Source organism: Camelus ferus, chromosome 9 (assembly GCF_009834535.1).
Source record: "Camelus ferus isolate YT-003-E chromosome 9, BCGSAC_Cfer_1.0, whole genome shotgun sequence".
In the NCBI taxonomy this organism is placed as follows: Eukaryota; Metazoa; Chordata; class Mammalia; order Artiodactyla; family Camelidae; genus Camelus; species Camelus ferus.
The window spans coordinates 29,309,381-29,330,891 of NC_045704.1; the positions used below are offsets into that span (position 1 = coordinate 29,309,381).

A 21,511-nucleotide genomic window follows, 5' to 3' on the forward strand; every position below is an offset into this window, starting at 1 on the left:
CTTAACCTGGTCCTGCCAGGCCCACCAGTGAGCTGAGGAAAGGCCCTGAGAACAGGGGCAGTGGTTGGAGCTGAGCCAGGCTTGTTCCTGCTGCAGTTGAATCCCAGGTTTGCAAGGAAGAACACCCCACACTTTGTTTCTTCTCTATTTCCCCAGCCCCAACCCCGAGCAAGCAGCACCTTCCTACTCTTCACTGTGAGATGGAAAGTTCCAGGCCATCTCTGACCATCTCTAGATATCACAGAATTATTACTAATTTGTTAGGCATGATAACATCACTGTGATGAGGTAGAAAAACCCTTATTTTTCAGACAGCATGATGAAGTATTTATTGGGGAAGGTGTCATGATCTCTATAATTTCAAATTCTAGAAAATATGTTTCTACATAAATGTGGCAAATATGCAAATGTTATCAACTGTTGAATCTCAGTGGTGGGTATAGGGGTCTTTAGTGGTCTCCCTGCTTTTCTATATGATATGTTAATTTTATTTTATTAAAAAAAATTTTAATGGAGATACTGGGGATTGAATCCAGAACTTCGCACCTCGTGCAGCCTAAGCACATGCTCTACCACTGAGCTAGTTCCCTCCCTGCCATAGATAAATTTAAAAGCATACATTAAAAACAATCGAGACCACAATTCTTATGCCCATGACCCCAAGCACAGGACCTCATCATCCTGTGCTTCTTCCTCCTTCTCATCCTGCACTTCCTACTTCTGATGTGAAGCCAGGCTTTGATTAATAAGAACAAAACTTTAAAATGATATCATTTTGTTTTCCTTTATTGGAAGGCAAGCGATTGGTTCATTCGAAGAGGAAACTGACAAGCCTCTGGCCACGGAAAAAGGTGGCCTTGAAGGGAAACTGCCAGGAAACGGGAAACGTAGCTGTGATGAGAAGCAAGTGCCAACTGGGTGTCAGCCCTGGCTCCACCCCTCACCTGCTGGCCACCATGGGCAAGTCACTTCTCTCAACCTCATTTACTCATCTGTAAACTGACCTTCATGTCTGTGCCTTCCTCAGGGGATTGTTTTTAGGTTGAAGGGAAAAATGGGAAGCACTGAGCACAGGGCCTGGCATGCAAGTACTATGCAAACTATTTTTACTATTAAAAAAAAATGAAGTCTTCTTCTCAGCTGTAAAGAAGTCGGGGAAAGGCCATCACATGTGGAGGACAAACAAATGAGCCATCAGATGGGTGTATTAGGAGACAATTGCTGTGGACAAATTGACCACATTCCAAGGAGGTGATGAGTGTGGTGGTGGGCACTCAGGAGGCAGAGCTGAGAGGGGAACACAGTAAAGGATGGATACCTGCGAATTCTCCCAACCATGCAGGAAGGAGAGACGGCGGACAAAAAAGGGAGGAGAAAAGAGAGGAGCCCCAGGACTGGGTGAGGCTGAGGCTGAGTGGGGAAGGGCTGGCAAGACCCCCATGGGGAGGTGACCATACACATATACCAGATGTTATAGCCGTTTTATGGTGGTGTTCCCTAAGAGCTGTGCAATATGACCTCAAATGTTTGGGGGGAGTGGGCTTGATTTTGAGGGGGAACTAGAGAAAGGGTGGGGCTGTGCCGCATGTCTGCACAGCTGCAGACAAAGCAGACCTCAAGAACATGCACAGGCCATGCAGTTGGAGGTTCAGATCTCAAAGGCAGGGGCGCCCAGCAGGATGTGAATTCTGCTGCTGGGGTGCAAATGAGACTGTCCCATCCCATCCGAGGGCCTCCTCTCCTCATCCCCTCCCTCCCTCCCACTCCTTCTTTCTCCCTCCACGTTTCACTCCCGATGCTTCCTCACAAGGGACACATGTCCCACTCTGAATTTGGCTTCACGAGATGATTTTTATTATCATATTAAACTTTGAGATCATCACCTGGTAGCTGGCTGATGACAGCACAGAGTGGGGAAAGCAGAGACGGATGAGGCCAGACCTCCAGGTGCTGGACAGGCAATACTCCCAGCCAGAGGGGAGAAGGAAGCACATTCATAACTCACCCCACCACCACCACGGTGTGTGCTCAACTGTTTTCAATACGTAAAAACTCTGTTGGTTGAGACCCCATCGGGGAAGAAAGTGGTGATGTGACTTCCTTGGGGAACTGGAGATTGGGAGCGCCTGGTCTGCCCAAGGGTGGATGTGCAAGGGTCCCAAGACACTCACCTCCCCCAGGATGGCTGACAACAGGCTGCTCTTGCCACTTCCCATTTTGCCACAGACCCCTAGCATGGTCCCCTGCAAAGCCAAAGAGGACAGACAGGCATTGGGACAGATGACTCGCCCAGGGCGGGTCTGTGTTTGAACACAAAATGACAAACAGAAAACAAAATACCCACACACACTCCCAAGGCCCCTCAGACAAACAAAGCTCCAGATGAGCTCTGACATTGGTCTCTACAGGTGGGATGGGACAAGCTCAAAGGAAGGAAGTCGCATGGACACATGGTCCTCTCGGGCAAGAAACCCAAATGCCAGATCTGCATCTATGCTACTCTGTGATCCTGAGCAAGTCACTTAGACTCCTTGTGCCTTGGTGTCTTCATCTGTAAAATGGGGGTAATGAAACCAGCCTCACAGAATTCAACATATATTCGTTCATTCATTCATTCATCCATCAGATAGTCATTTGAGTCTCTTCTGTACACCAAGTAATGAAGAAAAGAACTCCCATTAAGCTGACATTTCTAGAGAGGAGAGACAGATCATGGAATAAATAAGAAAACAAATAATATCAGAAGGAGATATGTGACATAAGTAAAATGAAACTGGCTACTATGACAGACAGTTGGAGGTTACAGTCATGTTGGAAGGGTTGGCCAGAGAAGGCTTCTTACAAACATGTGTCATTGCAGCTGAGACCTGAATGACAAGAAGGAGGATCTAGAGGTTCCACATGATGGGAACAGCAAGTGCAAAGGTCCTGAGACAATACCAAGGTTGGCTAGTATAGCTGGGTGTGGAGGGAATGAATGGGAGAAGACGTCAGAGGTCAGATGTGGACAGGGTGCTCAGGGAAACCTAGACTCTATCCTAAGTGCAGTGGAAAGTCAGTGAAGGTTTTAAGCAGGAGAGTGACTTGAAGCGGTCTGTTTTAAAAAGATCTCTCTGTCCACTGTGTGTAACGGATTGTAAGAGGGTAAAAGTGGAAGTGGAGAGGCTGGTAAGGAGGCTCTTAGAGGAGCTGGATAAGGCGTGATGGTGGCTGGGGTTAGGGCTCCAGTGAGAGGTGGGTGGGTCCAGGAGAGATATTGAAGTAGAGCTGACAGGCTTCGCTGATGGACTGGATTAGTGGGAGGAGAGGAAAAGAATCAGGTTTGACTTCTAGGTCCTCGACCACTGGAAAGATGGTGATGCCATCTCCTGAGATGGGGAAGATGTGGGCAATGGGTTCTTTTTCAGTCTTGTCTTGTTTGAAATGTTTGGTAGGCATTGAAAAGGAGGTATTAAATAGACAGTTGAGTCTGGAGCTCAGAGACTTGAAAGCTAGAGATAATAGCATCAAGATGGAAATAAAGCTGTAAAACTAAAGCTGATGGACTGCAGGTGATCACCAAGGGAGAAAGCAGAAGTAGATAGTGGATATTAGATACTAATATCTATTGATATCACATATTATTAACAATCAGTATTAATATTGATTACTATTAGATACTAATATCTATTTTATATATAACCATCATTAGATATAATCAATGTCTACATCCTGTGTCTTATTATTAGACATTAATATATATGATATCTTGCTAGATATTAATAGATACTAGAGAAGAGACTAGATGTGGACAGAGCAGGGAAGCCAGCTCTTACAGAGAAGCCAGATGATGTGAGTTCACAGAATAACGAGGTTGAAACATGCATGACAGTGTTTGGCACACACTAGGAACTTAATACATGTTAGTTTAGTCGCCTTCCCCTCTCCTTCCCTTGTCCTTGGTCCTTCCAAATACCAGCACACATACAGCATGCCCCTCTGGGTCATGTTATTACAAAACAAGTTTAGATGATCGGTTGAGTCACACTTAAATATGAAAGACTTCCTATTCACCCTCCATGGAAATTTTGTATTTCAAAGGGACATCTTGGAGAGGGCAGTTTCTAGCCAAGGAACTAGTGGGGCATTGGGCTGATGTCCCAACCTCAGGCCCCAACAGTCTGGCAGGCAGCCGACATGCATGGCCTGGACGAGGCTACCTTTGACACCACCAGGTTTATCTTGTGCAACTCTGGGGCCCAGCCGTCCCCTTTGTCCTCTGGCTTGAAAGCACCTAGAGGTGGCTGAGGCTGGGTCAGCGCCTCAGGCGTGTGTCCGTTCTCCAGCTCCAAGGCTCCGTTGACAATCCCAGGGCAGGTCTTTCTCCACGACAAGGTGGCCTCCTCCATAACCAGTGTTTTGCTGGGGTCCTTCAATGTCTGCACATAGAAGTCAGGGCTCTCCTGGAGGAAAAATTTCTGGACAGAAACAAAGGAAAGAGAGGGAGGAGGATTCAGTTCTTTAGTCCGCTAGGAACACGTACCCATTTTACTGGCCTGCCTGTGGTCTCATATGAACCTTTTATGAACTTCTAATGAACCATGAGAGTCTGAAGAGCCACCATCAACTGGAAGAGGCTAGTTTTTGCTGTCAAAAATTCTACATCGGAGGGGGAAGGTATTGCTCAGTGGTAGATTGTGCACTTAGCATGCATGAGGTCCTGGGTTCAATTCCCAGTACTTCCATTAAAAATAATAATAAACAAACAAACAAACAAACAAACAAACCTAATTACCTCCCCCTAAACAAATACATAAACAAAAACAGTAAATAAATAAACAAATAAATAAATAAACCAAATTACCTCCCCCCTAAACAAATATACTTAAAAAAATTTTTTTTTAGGTCTACATCAAAGTTTTCCAAATCTCAGACTACCAGCACTCTTTCATGGCTGTATTCTACCTACACTATGAGTTATTTTTCGTTTTATTTTACGTAGACTAAGGATATAACCTACATTAGCATCATCTTAAGTGAAAACAGCTGTCAAATCATAGTACTGATGTATGGTCTTTCTCATTAAATTTCATTTAAAACTATTAAAAATAAAAAGGTCTGTCTGTGCACCGCTCCGTGGGAGATGCTGTTTCAGGTCATATATTTCAAAATGTGACTATCAGCAGGTCACTTCTCTCTGTGTCTCCATCCCCCTGTCTATAAAAAAACAGAAGTTGAACTACATGAATTCTACTATTTCAAAAGGTGGGCTCATATATATAAAATAGATAAACAGCAAGTTCATACTATATAGGACAGGGAACTATATTCAATATCTTATAGTAACCTATAATGATAAAGAATACATGTATGTACATGTATGACTGAAACATTATGCTGTACACCAGAAATTGATAAAACACTGTAAACTGACTATAGTTCAATAAAAATTTTTTTAATTTGAATTTTTAAAAAAGGGATAAATTGGGAGTTTGAGACTTGCATATTCTATATATAAAATAGGTAAAGAAAAGTTTCTACTGTATAACACAGGGAACTATATCCAATATCTTGTAGTAAGTTATGGTTAAAAAGAATATGAAAACAAATATATGTATGTTCCTATATGACTGAAGCATTGTGCTGTACACCAGAAACTGACACAACATTGTAAACTGACTATACTTCAATAAAAATATATCTTAAAAAAGAGTGGGTGGGAAGTGTTACTGCATTGATCAAATTGTGCTCACATGTCTCCACCTGGAGATACGTTTAGAAAGAGATCTAGAAAGACATTTACGGACATTTTGGACATTTGGTTTTATCTCTAGGTAGTAAGTGCTGAGTGATTTTTATTCTCTATCTTTTCGCATTGTCCGAAATTTTTACAATGAGTACATAGCCTTTTACAAAAGCAAAACAAAAAAGCTGCTTTCAAAAGGCAAAAAAGTGGCCTTTTTTTTTTTAATTGGACCTCAGGTATATTGAATTTGATAAATTATAACATTTGGGTCAAGGCATACGGTCATCAGGGGGCATTGCATGGCCCTCTTTATTTTGTTTTAGTTAGTTTGGCAGTTACTTGTTGAGCTATTTTCCATAACATGGTGAGTATCCGTGCGCCCACCGCTGAACCTGAGAGCCGTAACTTTCACCTATCGATGGGTCCTTCCCCATCTCATCTCCCTGCTTGGTGTGGACAAAGCCCTCCTCGCTTTCCAAGCTCTCTCCTTGGGAACCACTGTTCCAAACGTGGAGGCTTTCATTCCTGTGCTTAAAAAAAAATTATCATGCTGGCTTAATGTGTTAGTGTGACAAGCACACAGATCTGGGTGTGAATCAACACCAATAAACTGGTTTATGGGGAACAAAAACAGGGAGTCTTTGACCCCCAAATGCTCTAAGTAAATTCTCAATCTAACTACGCCATTCAGTGATTTTTCACTTGTTTTTTTTTTAATAAGTAGCACAAAGGAAGCTGTGATCTGGAGTGCCCACTCGGGGACCTTGTCTGGAGCCCCCGAGGGCAGCCTCAGCAGCCCCCAGCAGCCAGCTCACCTTCTACCTGTGGGCACCTGCAAGAAGGCAGCCTCCCTGAGGGCTGGCAGGCTTCTCCCTGCCCTGGAAAGCTGGCTCCTCAGCGTTCAGGAGCCAAAGGGCACAGGGGACTGAGAGCTGGGTTACTGCCCCAGGGAACACAGAGGAGAAAGAAGAAATCCGGCCCTAAAGATCATTCCTTCCCCTTCCAGCCTGGGGGTCTCCACGACACGCCTACAGAAAAGTTAGCTGGCTGATGCAGGAAGAGTGGAAGATGCCCTGATGTGAGGGGACTTGGAGAGTAAGTACTTGTCCCCAGGTGATAGCTCCCTTCCTGCCACCCCACACCACCACTCCACCACACCCCCTTGATCTTGAGGGTCCAAGATCAGCCCAGGGTCAGAGGCAGCCCAGATTCCGAGATCTTTGCCCTGACCCCTGCCATTCCTGCCTCCTCATCTCCATGGTAACTACATCCATCCCACCCCCTTCCCGCCCTCTAGCCGTCTCTCTGGTCATTCCTTCAGCCAACATCCCTCCCCACCCTTCTGAGCCCAGGTTGTACTTCCTTATCTCTGCCCTCCCTGCAGGTGGAAACAGGCACAGACCGGATGGGGCAGGGCGGGGCAGGGCGGGGCAGGGGTGGCTGTAGTGGGGCAGAACTAGAGCACCAATGGGGAGGAGGAGGCGGCAGGGCCCCCAGTGACAGCGACTGAGAAGTTAGGGGAGCTCTTGCGGCTGTTGGTAAGGAAAGGACTGTCTTGTGTTACTCAGACAAGCCAAGTTCGTTCCAGCCTCAGGGCTTTTGCACTAGCCGTTCCCTCTGCCTTATCATCCTCACTCAGCTCCAAAGTCGCCTTGGCAGAGAGGCCTTCCCTGACCAGCCAGTCCAGCGTAGCCCCAGCCCTCCCTGACACATGCTTTCAAACATCACTCCACTTTATTGGCACCACAGCTCTTCATGTGAACTGATCTTATCTTCTTTGAACATTAATTCACTTTTTTTTAATTTGATTTTTTGTTTGGTTTTGGGAAGGGAGGGGATTAGGTTTTTATTTATTTACTTTTAGTGGAAGCACTGGGACAGGACCTTGTGCGTGCTGGGCACACACTCTACCACTGAGTTATACCCTCCCCCCATAATTCACTTGTGAATTGCTTCTTTGAAATCCCAGATTGTAATCCTCTGGGAGCAGGGACCCTCTGGGTCAAGCTCACTGCAGTATTCTCAGTTTCTGGCTGGACATAGGTATGCAATCATTTTCTTTTTTAATGAATAAATGAGTGAGCAAATGAATGAGACGGATTTGGGACTGCACGCCTTTAAGTGAGATGACTCTAAAATGCTTAAGAAATTGGTTTCAATTTGAGTTTTTCAACTCAGATGCTTGTAGGGGCAAGACCAGAAATGTCAAGAAGTGAAGGAAACCACTGCTAAGATGAGGAGTGATAAGATACAGCTCTGGAGGTGCGATGGAGCACCGTGGGAGGCCGCAGGACACCACACTTAAATGCCGTGACTTCACCTGGGGTGGCTCTTATCTCCGCTCTGGCTGCTGTGGCCACAGGAGGATGTGGGGCCAATGTTGCCAGATCTTCTGATTATACATGAGAATCCAGAAATCAGAGTTTATAGATACAATTTCCAGGTTTTCAAATGCCAGCAACAGATATAATTTTTTTGGCAGGGGTGTGGGGGGGGAGGGTGGTAATTCGGTTTTTATTTATTTATTTATTTCTAGAGGAGGTATTGAGATTGAGCCCAAGACTTCGATATAATTTTTTAAAAAGCAAAACCATCAGGGTAACTCTACACAAACCTGGACAGGGTCTGCAGGCCACCTGCCTGAGATGTGGTTTGGATCCACTCTCCTAAGATCTCCCCAGGGTCTGGGCGCCGGCCTGACTCACCTGTCTTCCCAGCCCCATACCAATCGGGCACCGGAGGTCACTGAGTGAGACGGTCCCGCTCTGCCCAGGCTGGACTCCGCCCTGGCCTGGGGTCACGTGCGGGAGGAGCTTCACGGTGGTGAAGGCAGAAGAGCACGCCATGCCAAGGGCCGCGCAGCCAGGCCTCTGACCACTCACCTTGAACCTCTCCGCGGCAGGCTTGGAATTCGTGAGGCCTTTGATTGCAAAGGGTGCTAAGAACACGGACAGCTGCATGGAATTCAAGGTGGCCAGAGTGGTGAAGACCTGGATGGGGCAGAGAGGAGGCGGTAAGGGTCACAGCCCTGCTGTTCCCCTCACCCCCGGAGACCCCATCTCTCAGCCTCAAGCCACAGAGCCAGACCCTGTAGCTTCCAACCAGCAGGCCCTTCACGTGGCAGAGGACAAGCTGGTATTTTGGGGAGACTGGGATAAGTAGGGGAAACAGCGCTCATCTTAAAGTTGCCAAGTGAAGGCCTGATCGCTTTTGCAGATAAGCTACTGGGTAACCCTGTGACTTGGGCAGGTCCCCCCAACCACAAGTGCAGTTTCCCCATTGGCAGAGTAACCCTAAAGTCGGTACAGGATTAGCTGACAAGCCCTGAAAAAACACAAATGAGAGAGCTTTGTCTACTGGCAACGTGGCTTTGAACTACTATTGCCGTCAAAATCATATCTATTCTTTGCCATAGATGCTCTTTTCTTTTAGAATATTCAAAATCTCCCTAAGCTTCAAGCCTAATCCATGCCTCTCTCTCCCCCAGAGACCCTCCCTGACTATAGCAAATCACTTCCAGCTCTTAGGATCCCAGAATGTGACCTCCAGGATGAACCCTGGGCACTTTCCAATTCATGCCATTCATGCCCCATCTCCACCCTCTTCTTTGTCCAGCTTAATCTAAACTCCAGCAGAGCAGGAATGCTTTGGTCTAACCTTGCGTGGTACAAGTGCAGCGTGACCCTGAAGTCTCACCGAGAGTTCTGCTTACACAGTCCCCCTCCCACCCACAAACTTGCCAGGGTGTTTTCCTGGTGTGTGCCAGGGCCAAGCAAAGGTGGCTGCCATCCAGAGCACGGAGGAGGCTCCCCTTCTTGCTTTGGTGTGGTCTCCTGGCCTCTCTGGACTCCAGCCTTTCTAAGAGCAGCACCCTGTCCTCTTCCCCTCCAAGAACTGAATTCCTAACCCTGAAAGGGCAGCTGCTGCTTCCCAAGGCCAGATTCAGACCATGAAGAGAAAGACAGGAGAAGCCAGACCTCTCTGAAGTGTAATTTCAGGGCCCTATTTTGGGAATCAGAGAAACCCCTCACTTTAAGATTTTCAACCTCAGCGTCATCTGGGCTTTAACTACACATTCCACTTCCCCTGCACCCCCAGATGCCTCTGTCATCCCCCTGCCCACAGCTGCTTTCCAAGGGATGTCAATTTCTCCAGTGGACTGAGATGGAAGGAAGCTTCAGACTCTAAAAGTCTGGAAAATCAAAATCAACTTGTATTATTCATTTGCAAAAACTTCAGATCTTTCAGGAGCACGGGCTGGAAAAGGACATGGGAGAAAACTCTCTATCAATATGGGAGAGGAAACAAGCACCCCAAACACGCACTACTGAAGTTGTGAGTTTCAGTCGTAAGCCAATATGGATGAGGAACATCACGACCGAGCACACGGTGGGGCTTATGAAAAAGAAAGAAGTTGTCAGGCTCTGGATAAACCCAAATTTCTCCAAGTGCTTCCTCTCCTTTCTTCTGAAGTCTGGAAAAAAATTTTAAGGTTTTGAAATTAATCACAAGAACATTCCCCAAAGAGCACAGACCAAGCCCCAGAGCTTGAACGAAATCCCTGGAAGGCGAGAGGATGGGTCCACCATGACCTCCCCAGGCTCTGAGCAGAAAGCCAGCTTTTCTGTACCTTTAATTATTTTTGCAAATAGTCTCTCCCACGTGCACATTTTAATCAACTTAATGCTGGTGAGAACTTCACTGGTCACGCAGATGCGCTTGTCACTGACCTCAGATATGTGATTCTTTATCTTCACAACAGTTCTGGTCAGGAAGACCTGCAGTCAGGGAGCAGCAAGAGCTTCTTTTGACAAGGGCAGGAGAGTGCAGCCTGCGGTTAGTGCGACAACTAAGTATTTCCAGAGGTAAACTCCAGATGCAGAGTGAATACCTGCGTCTCATCCTGCACTGTTTGAACCCACTGTGACTCTAAGTTCCAGGTCCCTGCTGAAAGATTTCCAATGGAAGCCTCTACAGGCTGTCATGCCTTAGGGTACCTGCCTCACACATCCTGGAGGGGCTTTCTCTTCTGGGTCCCAAGCCAGGCTGTGGCTAACTAAACAGAAATGGGACTCTTCTGTCTCCTGGAACTCTAACCCCTCTACCAATTGCAATCACCTTCTAATCAGAGTACTTGTGCTAACGGAGGAAAACACTCAACTTCAATAATTCAGAGCACACTGATCCACGAGTCCCTTCCTCTTTTGCCCAATTTTATTTCAGCTGAATCTTTGGTAGCCAATTTGCTTCTCTCCCCTCTTTATACTGCGCTCAGCCAAATGTTCAGTGCATTCTGGGTGGAAGAGAAGGAACCACAATCTTACAAAGGATATCTATTGAGGAAAGGCTGTGCATTATCTGTCACAGAAACTTACAAGGTGGACACCCATCAGATTCACCTCTTACTTATTAGGCCAATGTTGTGGGCAGAGAACCATTTGAGGTAGGACTTGAAGCTGAATCTTACTCCCAGTGGAATGAGCAGTCAACAAGAGTCAACAGAACCATTAAGAAGCACCCCAGATTCCAAAACCCTAGGAGTTATGGGGAACGTCCAACATCAAATGGATGGCAAAGAAAGACATTACCTCCAGTGGTAGAATCAGGAGATAGCAAAGTGTGGCAATGAGCGCAGTGGGTCCAAGAGTGAGGCAGGAGGCGATGCTGGAGGCTAGCAGCAGTAAGCAGCTGAGCAAGGCCAGGGGCCCATTGTACACGGCTTCAAACAGGTAGTTTATGTCTCTGGTGAAGAAGCTGATGGCCTGTAAGACAGCAAGCCCAGCACCACAGGTGTCACTTCTCCAGGTACCCAGAAGAGGCTATACGTGCACGTGGCAGGGAGCTCCCCCGGGCCTTCTCCTGGCTGGAAGGCTTAAGAGGCAGGGCGGGAGAGACAGACACGCCAGGTTCACTGCTCTCCTGTTACTGGCTGTGTGACCCTGGATAAGTTACTTTGCCACTCTGAGCCGCAGCTTCTCCACCTGTAAAGCTGGAATAATAATACCTATTGAATATGATTGTCATGAGAATGTCAAGGAGACAGAAATATCGGCCCACATAGACTGTGCTCAATAAAGTTATATTTTTCTAGACTATCGCTATGACTACTACTAACCAGATTCCAGAGAGTTGCTTCCAGTCTTCAATTCGATTCGATTCTTTTAAAAATCTTTTTTTATTGAAGTATAATTGATTTACGAGGTTGTGTTAGTTTCAGGTGTACAGCAAAGTGATTCAGATATATATACTCTTTTTCAGGTTCTTTTCCATTATAGGTTATTACGATATTGAATATCGTTCCCTGTGCCATACAGTAGGTCCTTGTTTATTTTGTATACAGCAGTGTGTGTATGTTAATCTCCAGCTCCTAATTTATCCCTCCCCCCACCTTTCCCCTTTGGTAGTCATAATTTTGTTTTCTACATCTGTAAGTCTATTTCTGTGTTGTAAATAGGTTCATTTGTGTCTTTTTTAAAGATTCTGCATGTAAGTAATGTTTATTTGTCTTTCTCTGTCTGACTTACTTAGAATGGTAATCTCTAGGTCCATCCAAGTTGCTGCAAATGGCATATTTCATTCTTTTTATAGATGAGTAATATTTTATATATATATACACAGACACTCACATCTTGTTTATCCCATCACCTGTTGATGGACATTTAGGTTGCTTCTATGTCTGGACTATTGTAAATAGTGCTACTATGAACATGGGGGTATATGTGTCTTTTCAAATTAGAGTTTTCTCCAGATATATGCCCAGGAGTAGGATTGCTGGATCATATGGTAAGATTATTTTTAGTTTTTTAAGGAACCTCCATTTTGTTCTCCACAGTGGCTGCACCAGTTTGCATTCCCACCAGCAGTGCAGGAGGACTCCCTTTCCTCCACACCCTCTCCAGCGTTTGTCATTTGTAGACTTTTTGATGACGGCCATTCTGACTGGTGTGAGGGGATACCTCATTGTAGCTTTGATTTGCATTTCTCTAATATTCTATTCTATTCTATTCCATCCTATTCATTCTCCTACTACTAATAATAACTGCATTTTGGGGGCAGGAGCTGAGTCTTTCCTCCTTCTCCTTTCTCTCTCTCTCTTTTTATTTTTTGCTATAGTCTTCTGCCCACTCCCTCCTTCCCAAATATATACTGCCCAGTTCAGTGTATAAAAGCTGACATTCCAAATCACAACATGTTTAAGGAAACAATTCACTAATTACTGTCTTTTAGAATTACCAATCTGAATCCCTAAGAAGTGATTTCCTTCTAAGTTTAATCTGATTTCCTTCCAGTTCCCAGAATTTGCCCCAGGCTGAGCCTTTAAAAATGTTACAGTGTATGCGGGAGCAAAATTTGGTACAGCCACTTTGGAGGGCAATTTAACAGTGTCTTTTAAAATGAATAATTGCAGAAACCCCATGACCTGGCGATTTCCTTCTTCCGTTGGGGAACATTCACATGTGCTGGAGGAAGCACGTACACAAGATGTTCATTGCAGCATTGCTTATAGCAGCAAACCTGGAAACATCCTAAATGTCCATTGGTGGGAAGAGTTAAAGCGTCCACTGAAGAAGATTAGTTAATATTGGGTCCTGGAGCAAACTGTCAGTGTTCATGTCATTTACTAGCTGTGGAACCACAGAGACATTACGCAGTCTCTCTGTGCCTCCATCACCTCACCGGTAAAGTGGGAACAATAATAATACAACCTACTTCATCGTGTTGATGTGACATCTGAATGAGATAATACATATAAAATACTGTCTTTTCACACATCGAAAGGTCTGTGTGGGGGGTGATGGAAATGGATGAAAATGGTCAAAAGGTAAAAACTTTCGGTTATAAAATAAGTAAGTCCTGGGGATGTAATGTACAGCATGGTGACTGTATTTAAGAACACTGTATTTTCTATCTGGAAGTTGCTAAGAGAGTAGATCTTAAAAGTTCTCATTACAAGAAAAAAAATGTACAACTATGTGTGGTAATGGAAGTTAACTAAATGTGTTATGGTAATCATTTTGCAATATGTGCATATATTAAATCATTATGTTGTATAGTTTGCACGAATACAACGTTATATGTCAATTATATCTCGGTAAAAATGAGAGTTTTCCAAGAAAAAAGCTGTAATTATGGGTGAGCATCACTGAAAAGGAAGGAGGATGATCTATACATGCATGGAAAGTTAAGGCATAATGAGGAGGGGAGGAAAAGCTATAAAACAACACAAGTGATGTAGAACCGTTGATGGAACAGCCCACCCAAAAAAAGCTGTATCACACATTTTCTATCGGTAAAAGCAAGTTGCAGAACACAATGTAAAATGTAGTATCATTTATGTAAAAACATGCACACTAAACACAATATATTTTCTATGGGTAACTTGCAGGTGTACTTAAATGTACTTTTAAAAGTCTGGAACTACACAAGTCAAACTGATAATGGTGGTCACCTCCAGGCATAAGGGGAGGGACCAGATCTAGGGGGTCATCTATACTATATTTTCTTTCTGAGAAGAATGTCTTCAGGTGTTTTAAAAATTAATTTTAATATAAAATTTATGGAAGCAACTCTCTAGAAAGCCTCATGTGAGCAAGTACTTCCATCTCCAATTCCAAATGGGCCGTCTTGTTTTATGTTTCCGCAAAGATGCTTGGGGAAAATGGGCCTTGCCTCCAGCAGGGGCTTAGGACAGAGGCGTTCAGAAGGTCTCCATTGCAAGGCAGGACTAGGACCTGGAATCTGCAGCCAGGGTCTGCGGCTCCCCAGTCATGTGACCTTGTGCAAGTTTCATACACTTTCCTGGCCTTAGTTTCCACCCCTGTGACAGTGGGAACAATAACAGAAACTGTTGCATAGAGGGTAGTCAGAGGACCGACTGAGCTAAAGCACCTGTGACAATGTCTGGCAGTTACTGTGATGATTTTGCTGAGATGAGCAGGGAGAAGGGCTGCCACGGATCCTTGGACTTCAGTCCAGTGCAGGAGGACAGGGCAGCCTCCGTGCTTAAGGCCAAACAGAAATTAATGACACAGTTTAACACATGAATCACTGCCCCCTTCTACACGCTCTTTTATTTAATCCTCATTTAATTCTGTGAGACAACAATCCTGCAAGGTGGGTCCTGTTATTTCTCCACAGCTTCAGAGAGGATGAACAAGTTGCCTAAGGTCGCAGAACTAATCAAATGGTGAAGAATTAACAGTAATGATGATGACAATACCTTACACTGGCTAGCACTTGTGTTAGAAAAAGCAGCTGCTTGGTGGCAATGGTTAATTTAGCAGACATAATTTTGGACATGGTCTTGTGTAATTCAGATGCTGGGCTTTCTGAGGGATAGAATAGTGAATCTGAAATGATTTATGTCTTTGAAGGGGGCTTATCTGAGTGGAGCAGCCAGATTTGTGCTTGGTGGGGAGTGGGGGCAGAGGGTGGGGTCCAGAGACACTCTCACAAAGGAGCGCACATCTAAGCTGGGCCTGGAAGGATGAATGGGATTTTAAAAGGGCAGTGATGTGAGCAAAGATGCCAGCAAGTGGGCATGCCTGGTCTATCTGGGGACTGGAGGTTTAGCCCCGCCTGGCCCGGAGGAAGGAGGCCAACCTAGGACCAGAGGAGGGAGCCTAGGAGGAGGCGAGACCGGAAAGTTGCCAATGCCGGGTCACCAAGGCGTTTGGCTTGAAGGTAAAGAAGCCAAAGCGGTGCTGTCTTTTCCCAAAATTAAAACGTCTGTTTCAATATAAAAGTAATCCATGCTCCTCCGGCAACTGGTAAGCAGTGAAGCAATAGGGAAATTGAAATTAAATATGTAAAATTCCAATGTCGCCCATGACTCCAGGTCATAGTTGGAATACCTTCCTTCACTCTCTGTCAGTATTTGTTTGTGTTATGCTGTGAGGAACGCCAGAGCAAGGACTGACCAATAGCCCATCAGCTGGACGTATCCCACCTTTGCAAATAAAAAAGTGAACATTCAGGGAGGTTATCTCAGCCTGGCTTCTCCCAGATTGCCCTGTGCTAGCAAGTCCTCCCATCTCTTCCTCTCTGAGTAGTCTGCAAGGATATGGTGTCCAGGGAGCTTCCACTAAGGCTTTGTGTCTTTTTGTTCACTGCTGTATCCCCAGGGCCTAGACCAGGGGATCAATGAGCAGGTAAATCCTCCCTAAGGCTGTGAATACAACTGGCCTCTCCCTGGGTTACTGTTGACTTCCCAGACCGCCCTAGAGGCAATTGTTGATGGTTATTTTTGCAGTGGGGCGGAGATGGGAGGAGGTACTGGAGACTGAACCCAGGCCCTCCTGCACGCTAGGCACGCGCTCCACCACTGAGCTACACCCTCCCTGTTGATGGTTATTAACACTCACCCTGTGAACTATTTCCTTTCTCCTTCTTCCTTCTGTCCCAACTCCCTCTTCTCCCTCCCTTAGTCTCCAGGACAGCGATGTCTGGAGGAGGAGGAGGGAACTAGGGCCTCAGCGGGCAACCTCAGTCACTTACCTCTCCCACAGTGATGTGTGTCAGAGACTTAAATTGTATCAGCCTCTCAAAGGCAAAGGAGAAGATGGCCGTTCGAAACCTGACGCCCGTGCGCTGGTTGAGGACCCAAAATGAGCACAGACCCATAGACTTCAGACACTCGGTGAAAAAAAGGGCAAAGCAAAGCCCTATTCCATAGGCAATGCTCCCTGACTGCTCTTCGGAATATTCCAGGAGCTTTGGTATAACCAGCATCTAAAAGGAAACAGGAGTTTGGGTCATCCCACCTTCCCAATCCTGCTTTCAGCCAACACATACCCAACACGGGCCGTGTGTGAGGTCCTCGAGTCAATGTAAGGGGCTTACTGAATGATTGAAACTGTCTACACTCAGGGAGGTCACAGTCCGGTTGGAGGAGACTGAGAAATTCAGCTAACCCAGATCTGAATCCATGTCCACCACCTCGTAGCTGGTCCTGACAGGGAACAGAGGACACCCAGAAACAGGGTAATTCAAGGGTAATAACCTGACTGTTTACAAAGGTGTGGGTAGAATTTAGGCAGGAAACCCGCCAGGGGTGGAAAAGCACCCTAGTGCTTAGCAGCAGCAGAGAAAGAAGGGCAGAGGAGCGAGTGAGTTTACTGAAACTAGACAAAGCCATGCAGACAGGGCCCTTCATTTTAGAAGTCTGGTCACCAACCTCCAGTGACAGGGAGGGAGGCAGTCAGAGCAATAAATATCCTGCCCTCACTTCTCCTTCCCTCCAGCCTCCAGTTGGAGTCTCCCACTGGTCAAACCCACCCAGAAGCCAAAGGCAGGGGACCCCACAGATGTGATCTATCCAGGTCACATCACGTACTAGGGGCGCAAGTGGGGCAGTGAGGACGAGGGTGGAGAGTGGGTCTGGAGGGACGAATGGGGAATATCCAGGACGCTAACTGTCACCCAAGTCACTTATCTCTGTGGCATCATCAACCGTTGCTTCTTCCTGATCTGTATCCCTTCTCCCTTCAGCTGGTAACAGCGCCTTGGTTTTTCCCTAAGGGGACTCCCACCCGCCCCAGTGCATGCAGTCTAGGCTGGACTGTCAATCAATCACAGTCTGCAGGCCCACCGGTGAACATGTGGCCCCACTGGGGACAACCAGAGTCACTGACTGCAATCAGAATCTCGGGCTGAGGAACTGATAGGAAATAGAACCAGTTCATCCCAACCATGGTACAAGGAGGAGACCAACATTCCCAGAGCTGCTCCGCTGTTTCTCAAAGCAGCTCATACGTGCTGAACCAGGTGGAGTCCTAAGTGTTTATCTCAGTGTCACCTAACGAGGCAGGTAACTTTGTGCTCTCCAATTTACACATGAGGATTTCCATTAGAACTACTATTGAGAGGGGGAGGGTATAGCTTGGTGGTAGAGTGCGTGTTTAGCATGCACAAGGTCCTGAGTTCAATCACCAATGGCTCCACTAAAATAATAATAATAATTTTAAAATGCACAAATAAATCTAAATACCTCCCTCCCCCCCAAAAAAGACAAAAAACAAAAACAGAGCTACTACCGAGAGTGTCATGGGGTTCTATGAGGAAACAAAGGCACAAAGGAGATAAACAAGTTGCCCAAAGTCACCCAGAAATTAAATAGCAGAGCCAAGTTTCAAACCCAAGTGGTGACTACAGAGCTCACACTTCTAACTAATACCAGCTTAACTGCCCCAAAGGGTCTTCATTTTCTGAGCAGCAGCTGGGAGACAAAGACATCCCCATTTCCTGGCATGGACTTGAACATGCTCACCTCCAAGTCCCCACAGCCTCACCGAACCTGCCGCTTACCGGCCCAAACACACTTGCAGCCGAGAAGCAGCAGCCCGCAAGAATATTGAAAATAACCCTTGTTCTTTGGAATCTTAGCATCACCCGAAACACTGAAGCTTTGTCAATCCCACGCCTTGAGACTTCTTCTTCCCAAAGGAGACGAAGCCTTGAAAAGAGTAAAATTGAGCCAAGTGAAATCTCTTTGTACATATCACCCAAATGTCCTCGTCTGGGAGCTTTGTTACAGAAATTTTCAAACATAGCCAAAGTTGAGAGAAGAATACAGGGAGTCTCCCCAGATATCCATCCCCAGCTTCAAGAATTATCAACATTTGACATTTTTGTTTCATCTCCTCTCCCCTCCACTTTTTTTTTGCTAGAATATTTCAAAAAAAAATCCCAGAGATACCATTTCATCTATAAATGCTTTAGTGTCTATCTCTTCCAGATAAAGCCTTAAAAAAATCCATGGTAACCATAATAATTATTAACTGTTAATATTAATATTATTAATAACTTTATTATTAATCATTATTAATTAATAAGTGTTACTGATAACTATTCATTAACAGTTATACATTAATAACATCATAACACTAATTCCTCAATTGCATTTAATCCAAACTTCTCTGATTATTTCAGAAATACATTATTACAGTCAGTTTGCCTAAATCAAGATCCAAGCAAGGTCTACCCATGGCAATTAAAAGACAAATCCAACAGGCCTCTTGCATCTCATTTTAGTCTGTAACAGTTTCCCTTCCTCTGCATTTTCCTGCCATTTACTTGTTGAAGAAACTGAGTCATTCAACCTGCAGGATTTCTCACAGTCTGGATTTGACTGATTGCACCCCTGGTGCTGTCTAACATAATTTCCTATGCCCTGTATTTCCTATTAAACGGCTAGTTAGATCCAGAGGCTTAATAAATTTCAGAATTCAAGTCAACTGGCAAAAATTCTTAATAGGTGACGTAGTACTGTACGTCCTTTTGCATCACATCAGACAATGCACAATGTCTGGTGTCCCATTTTGAGTAATGTTAAGGTGGATCTGCGGGTTAAGGTGTGTTAACCTGACTCATTTGTTGCTAAGTTCCCCATCACGGATAACCACTGCCGAGACCCAGTGCCAATAGGGCTGGCAGAATGGTGGTTTTTCTAATTCTATCATTCTTTCTGTACTTAATAGTCTGAATTTTTCTGTAAAAAAAAAAAAAGACAACTTTCCCTCATCAACTATTTTGTTACCCTGAAATACAGTTAGTTGAGGAAACAGCCTGAGACTTTGAATAATGTCCCTCTTCCTTTTTGTACACAAATTAAGATTTATATAACCCAGAACTCTGACCTCCAAAAAGTGTCCTGATTTATTTCAAAGTCCCCAAAAGGGTGCCCCAGTGTTGGTTCATCCAACCAAAACTGTACCCTTATTTTGACATTCCCAGCTGGGATATTTGTGTTAACACCAGCAAAACAAGTACACCAAAAACATTTCCTTGGGGGGTAAAAAAATATAACATACAATATTTTTTAAAAGCATCAAAGAAGTTACCATGAAAAAAATGAAAATTTTGTTGACTTTTACACTTCTTTTTTATTTTGAATTGTATTTGAGGCTGGGAGAGGTGACTGGACAGTAGTCATTGTGATGTTTAAGGCTTCCAGAGCTCTAATCTTGGATGCCTTCCTTGCATCCACAACCCAGTCTGTCAGCTGCAGGCACCATGCTGGTATCTATCTGCCTTTTGACCTCCTGGCTCCTGCCTCCCTGCCTCCCTGTGTCCGGCTCCACTGTCTGGAAAGCAGTCACCACTGCCCAGGATGAAAACATCAAGGACTATGCCAAGGGGCTCCAGGTCCTCCCCAAGGCTTCTGCCCCTCAGTGAGCAAGAACACAGTGGGCAGAATAGCGTCCCTTGTCCTGCCGCCCTGTGCCCCCATGCCCCAACAGCAGCACTGTTTGCACGAGTTCTCCAACAGCCCTATCAGCGTCTGGTTCTCAAACTCTGCCTCGAGTCTCACCCAGCCTCTAGTGGCAAGCGGTTCTCGCTCTTTCTACTCTTTGCTCCTCCAGCACTGGATGCTCATCCCAATGCCAGGAGGATCTTACTGTGCTGCTTTCCTTCACCTGCAGTCAAGGCTCAGGCTTCCCCTTGTTCCTGAGTTATAAAAATGACCCCATCCCACGCTCACCGAAGTGGACCAGACAACTTGAGAAGTCTGGGCTTCAGTGAACAGAGCAAAAAAATGTCCCCACAACACCTGCCTGTGTGGGAGTCTTTGCTTGTGGACGGTATTACTCAGGCCAAACCCTGGGGCCACCACTCCTCATCGCAGCCCCACCCCCGCACTTAACACGATCCACAGAGACAACAGCTCTAGGGTCAATTCGACTTGGTCTAAACAAACCCAAGCTTTCCACAGCCTGCCCACAGCTCTCCTGGCAACTCTATACATTTCTGGCCAGGATTATTAGACTCAGATTCAGAAGATTTGGATTCAAATTTTACCTCGCCCATTCGTTAGCTATATGATGCAGGGGACGTCATTTCCCTTCTCTTAATCCTGTTTCTTCATTGGCAAGACGGGGAAGATAATATCTGCCCTGTTTATTTCATAACCCTATTGTGATGATCAAAGGAGGCCATGGATGGGGAGATGCTCTGTTATTGTAGAACAATACAGACGCGAAGAATTATGATGGTGATGAGGATGAAGATGATGGTGGTGAGCTACGGTGAGGCTGCTGCCAAGAGAGGAACCGATGATGATGGTTGTCAGTATATCCTTTGAGGAAGCAAAGTAGCTCTTTGGAAGGGTTAGGGAAGACACACCCCAGAACTCTACCCGTTCAATGGTGAACATATAGGAAGGAACCCCTCTAAAGGTGAGAATGCCCAGATAATTACTTTTTCAAATAAACATCCAACAATGGAGTGATTGCAGAAGTGTTGGCGGTCAGGCATTGTGAATTGTAGAATAAAAAAGGCAGCAACAGTGAAATGGAAGTGAACAGAAGTAACTCAGGTGACCTGGCACTCATCATGTTAGGGAAAGAACGAGCCAGCTAACATTTAACTGATCGCCTATTAGTATCTGGCATTTTTCCATGTGCCTCTCTTATGTCTTTTGATTCTTACAACAATCCTGTGAAGCATCGTGAGATAAATTTTTTGTAATTCACTATTTTGTATATAAAAACACAGGGCTGACAACATAGCTGGTAAGAGGTGCAATTCCAACCCCCAAATCTGGCATTATCCAAGAGGTGCTCCCTGGAACTTTTTTTTTTTTCCCGAATAAGTCTGAGAAGCAATGAGTCAAAGTTTAACCAGTCTCTATTTTCTCAGTGCCTTCACCCCACTGATTTTCTTTGTAAATCTCTGAGACCTGGTGAGAACATGGCAATCGTTCGCAAACTCCCTGACCGCCGAATGCTCTTTTCAGGGAGGCTCTTAGGGGACTGCCATTTCCCGGAACACATTTGGGAAATGCCC

The 21,511-nt window shown here is 45.4% G+C and overlaps 1 protein-coding gene across 3 annotated transcripts in view; it reads right to left on the reverse strand.

Annotated features, from left to right (window-relative positions):
- ABCC11 (ATP binding cassette subfamily C member 11) overlaps nt 1-21,511 on the reverse strand; it is a 67,094-nt gene that overhangs the window by 31,002 nt on the left and 14,581 nt on the right. For all 3 annotated transcript variants that reach the window (XM_006183544.3, XM_032486254.1, XM_032486256.1), the window contains 8 exons: nt 18,032-18,179; nt 16,223-16,456; nt 11,314-11,487; nt 10,356-10,503; nt 10,051-10,199; nt 8,608-8,715; nt 4,200-4,457; nt 2,172-2,243 (listed from right to left, as the gene is read on the reverse strand). In XM_006183544.3, coding sequence (XP_006183606.2) covers nt 2,172-2,243; nt 4,200-4,457; nt 8,608-8,715; nt 10,051-10,199; nt 10,356-10,503; nt 11,314-11,487; nt 16,223-16,456; nt 18,032-18,179 — 1,291 coding nt within the window. The remainder of the gene's footprint in view (nt 1-2,171; nt 2,244-4,199; nt 4,458-8,607; nt 8,716-10,050; nt 10,200-10,355; nt 10,504-11,313; nt 11,488-16,222; nt 16,457-18,031; nt 18,180-21,511) is intronic.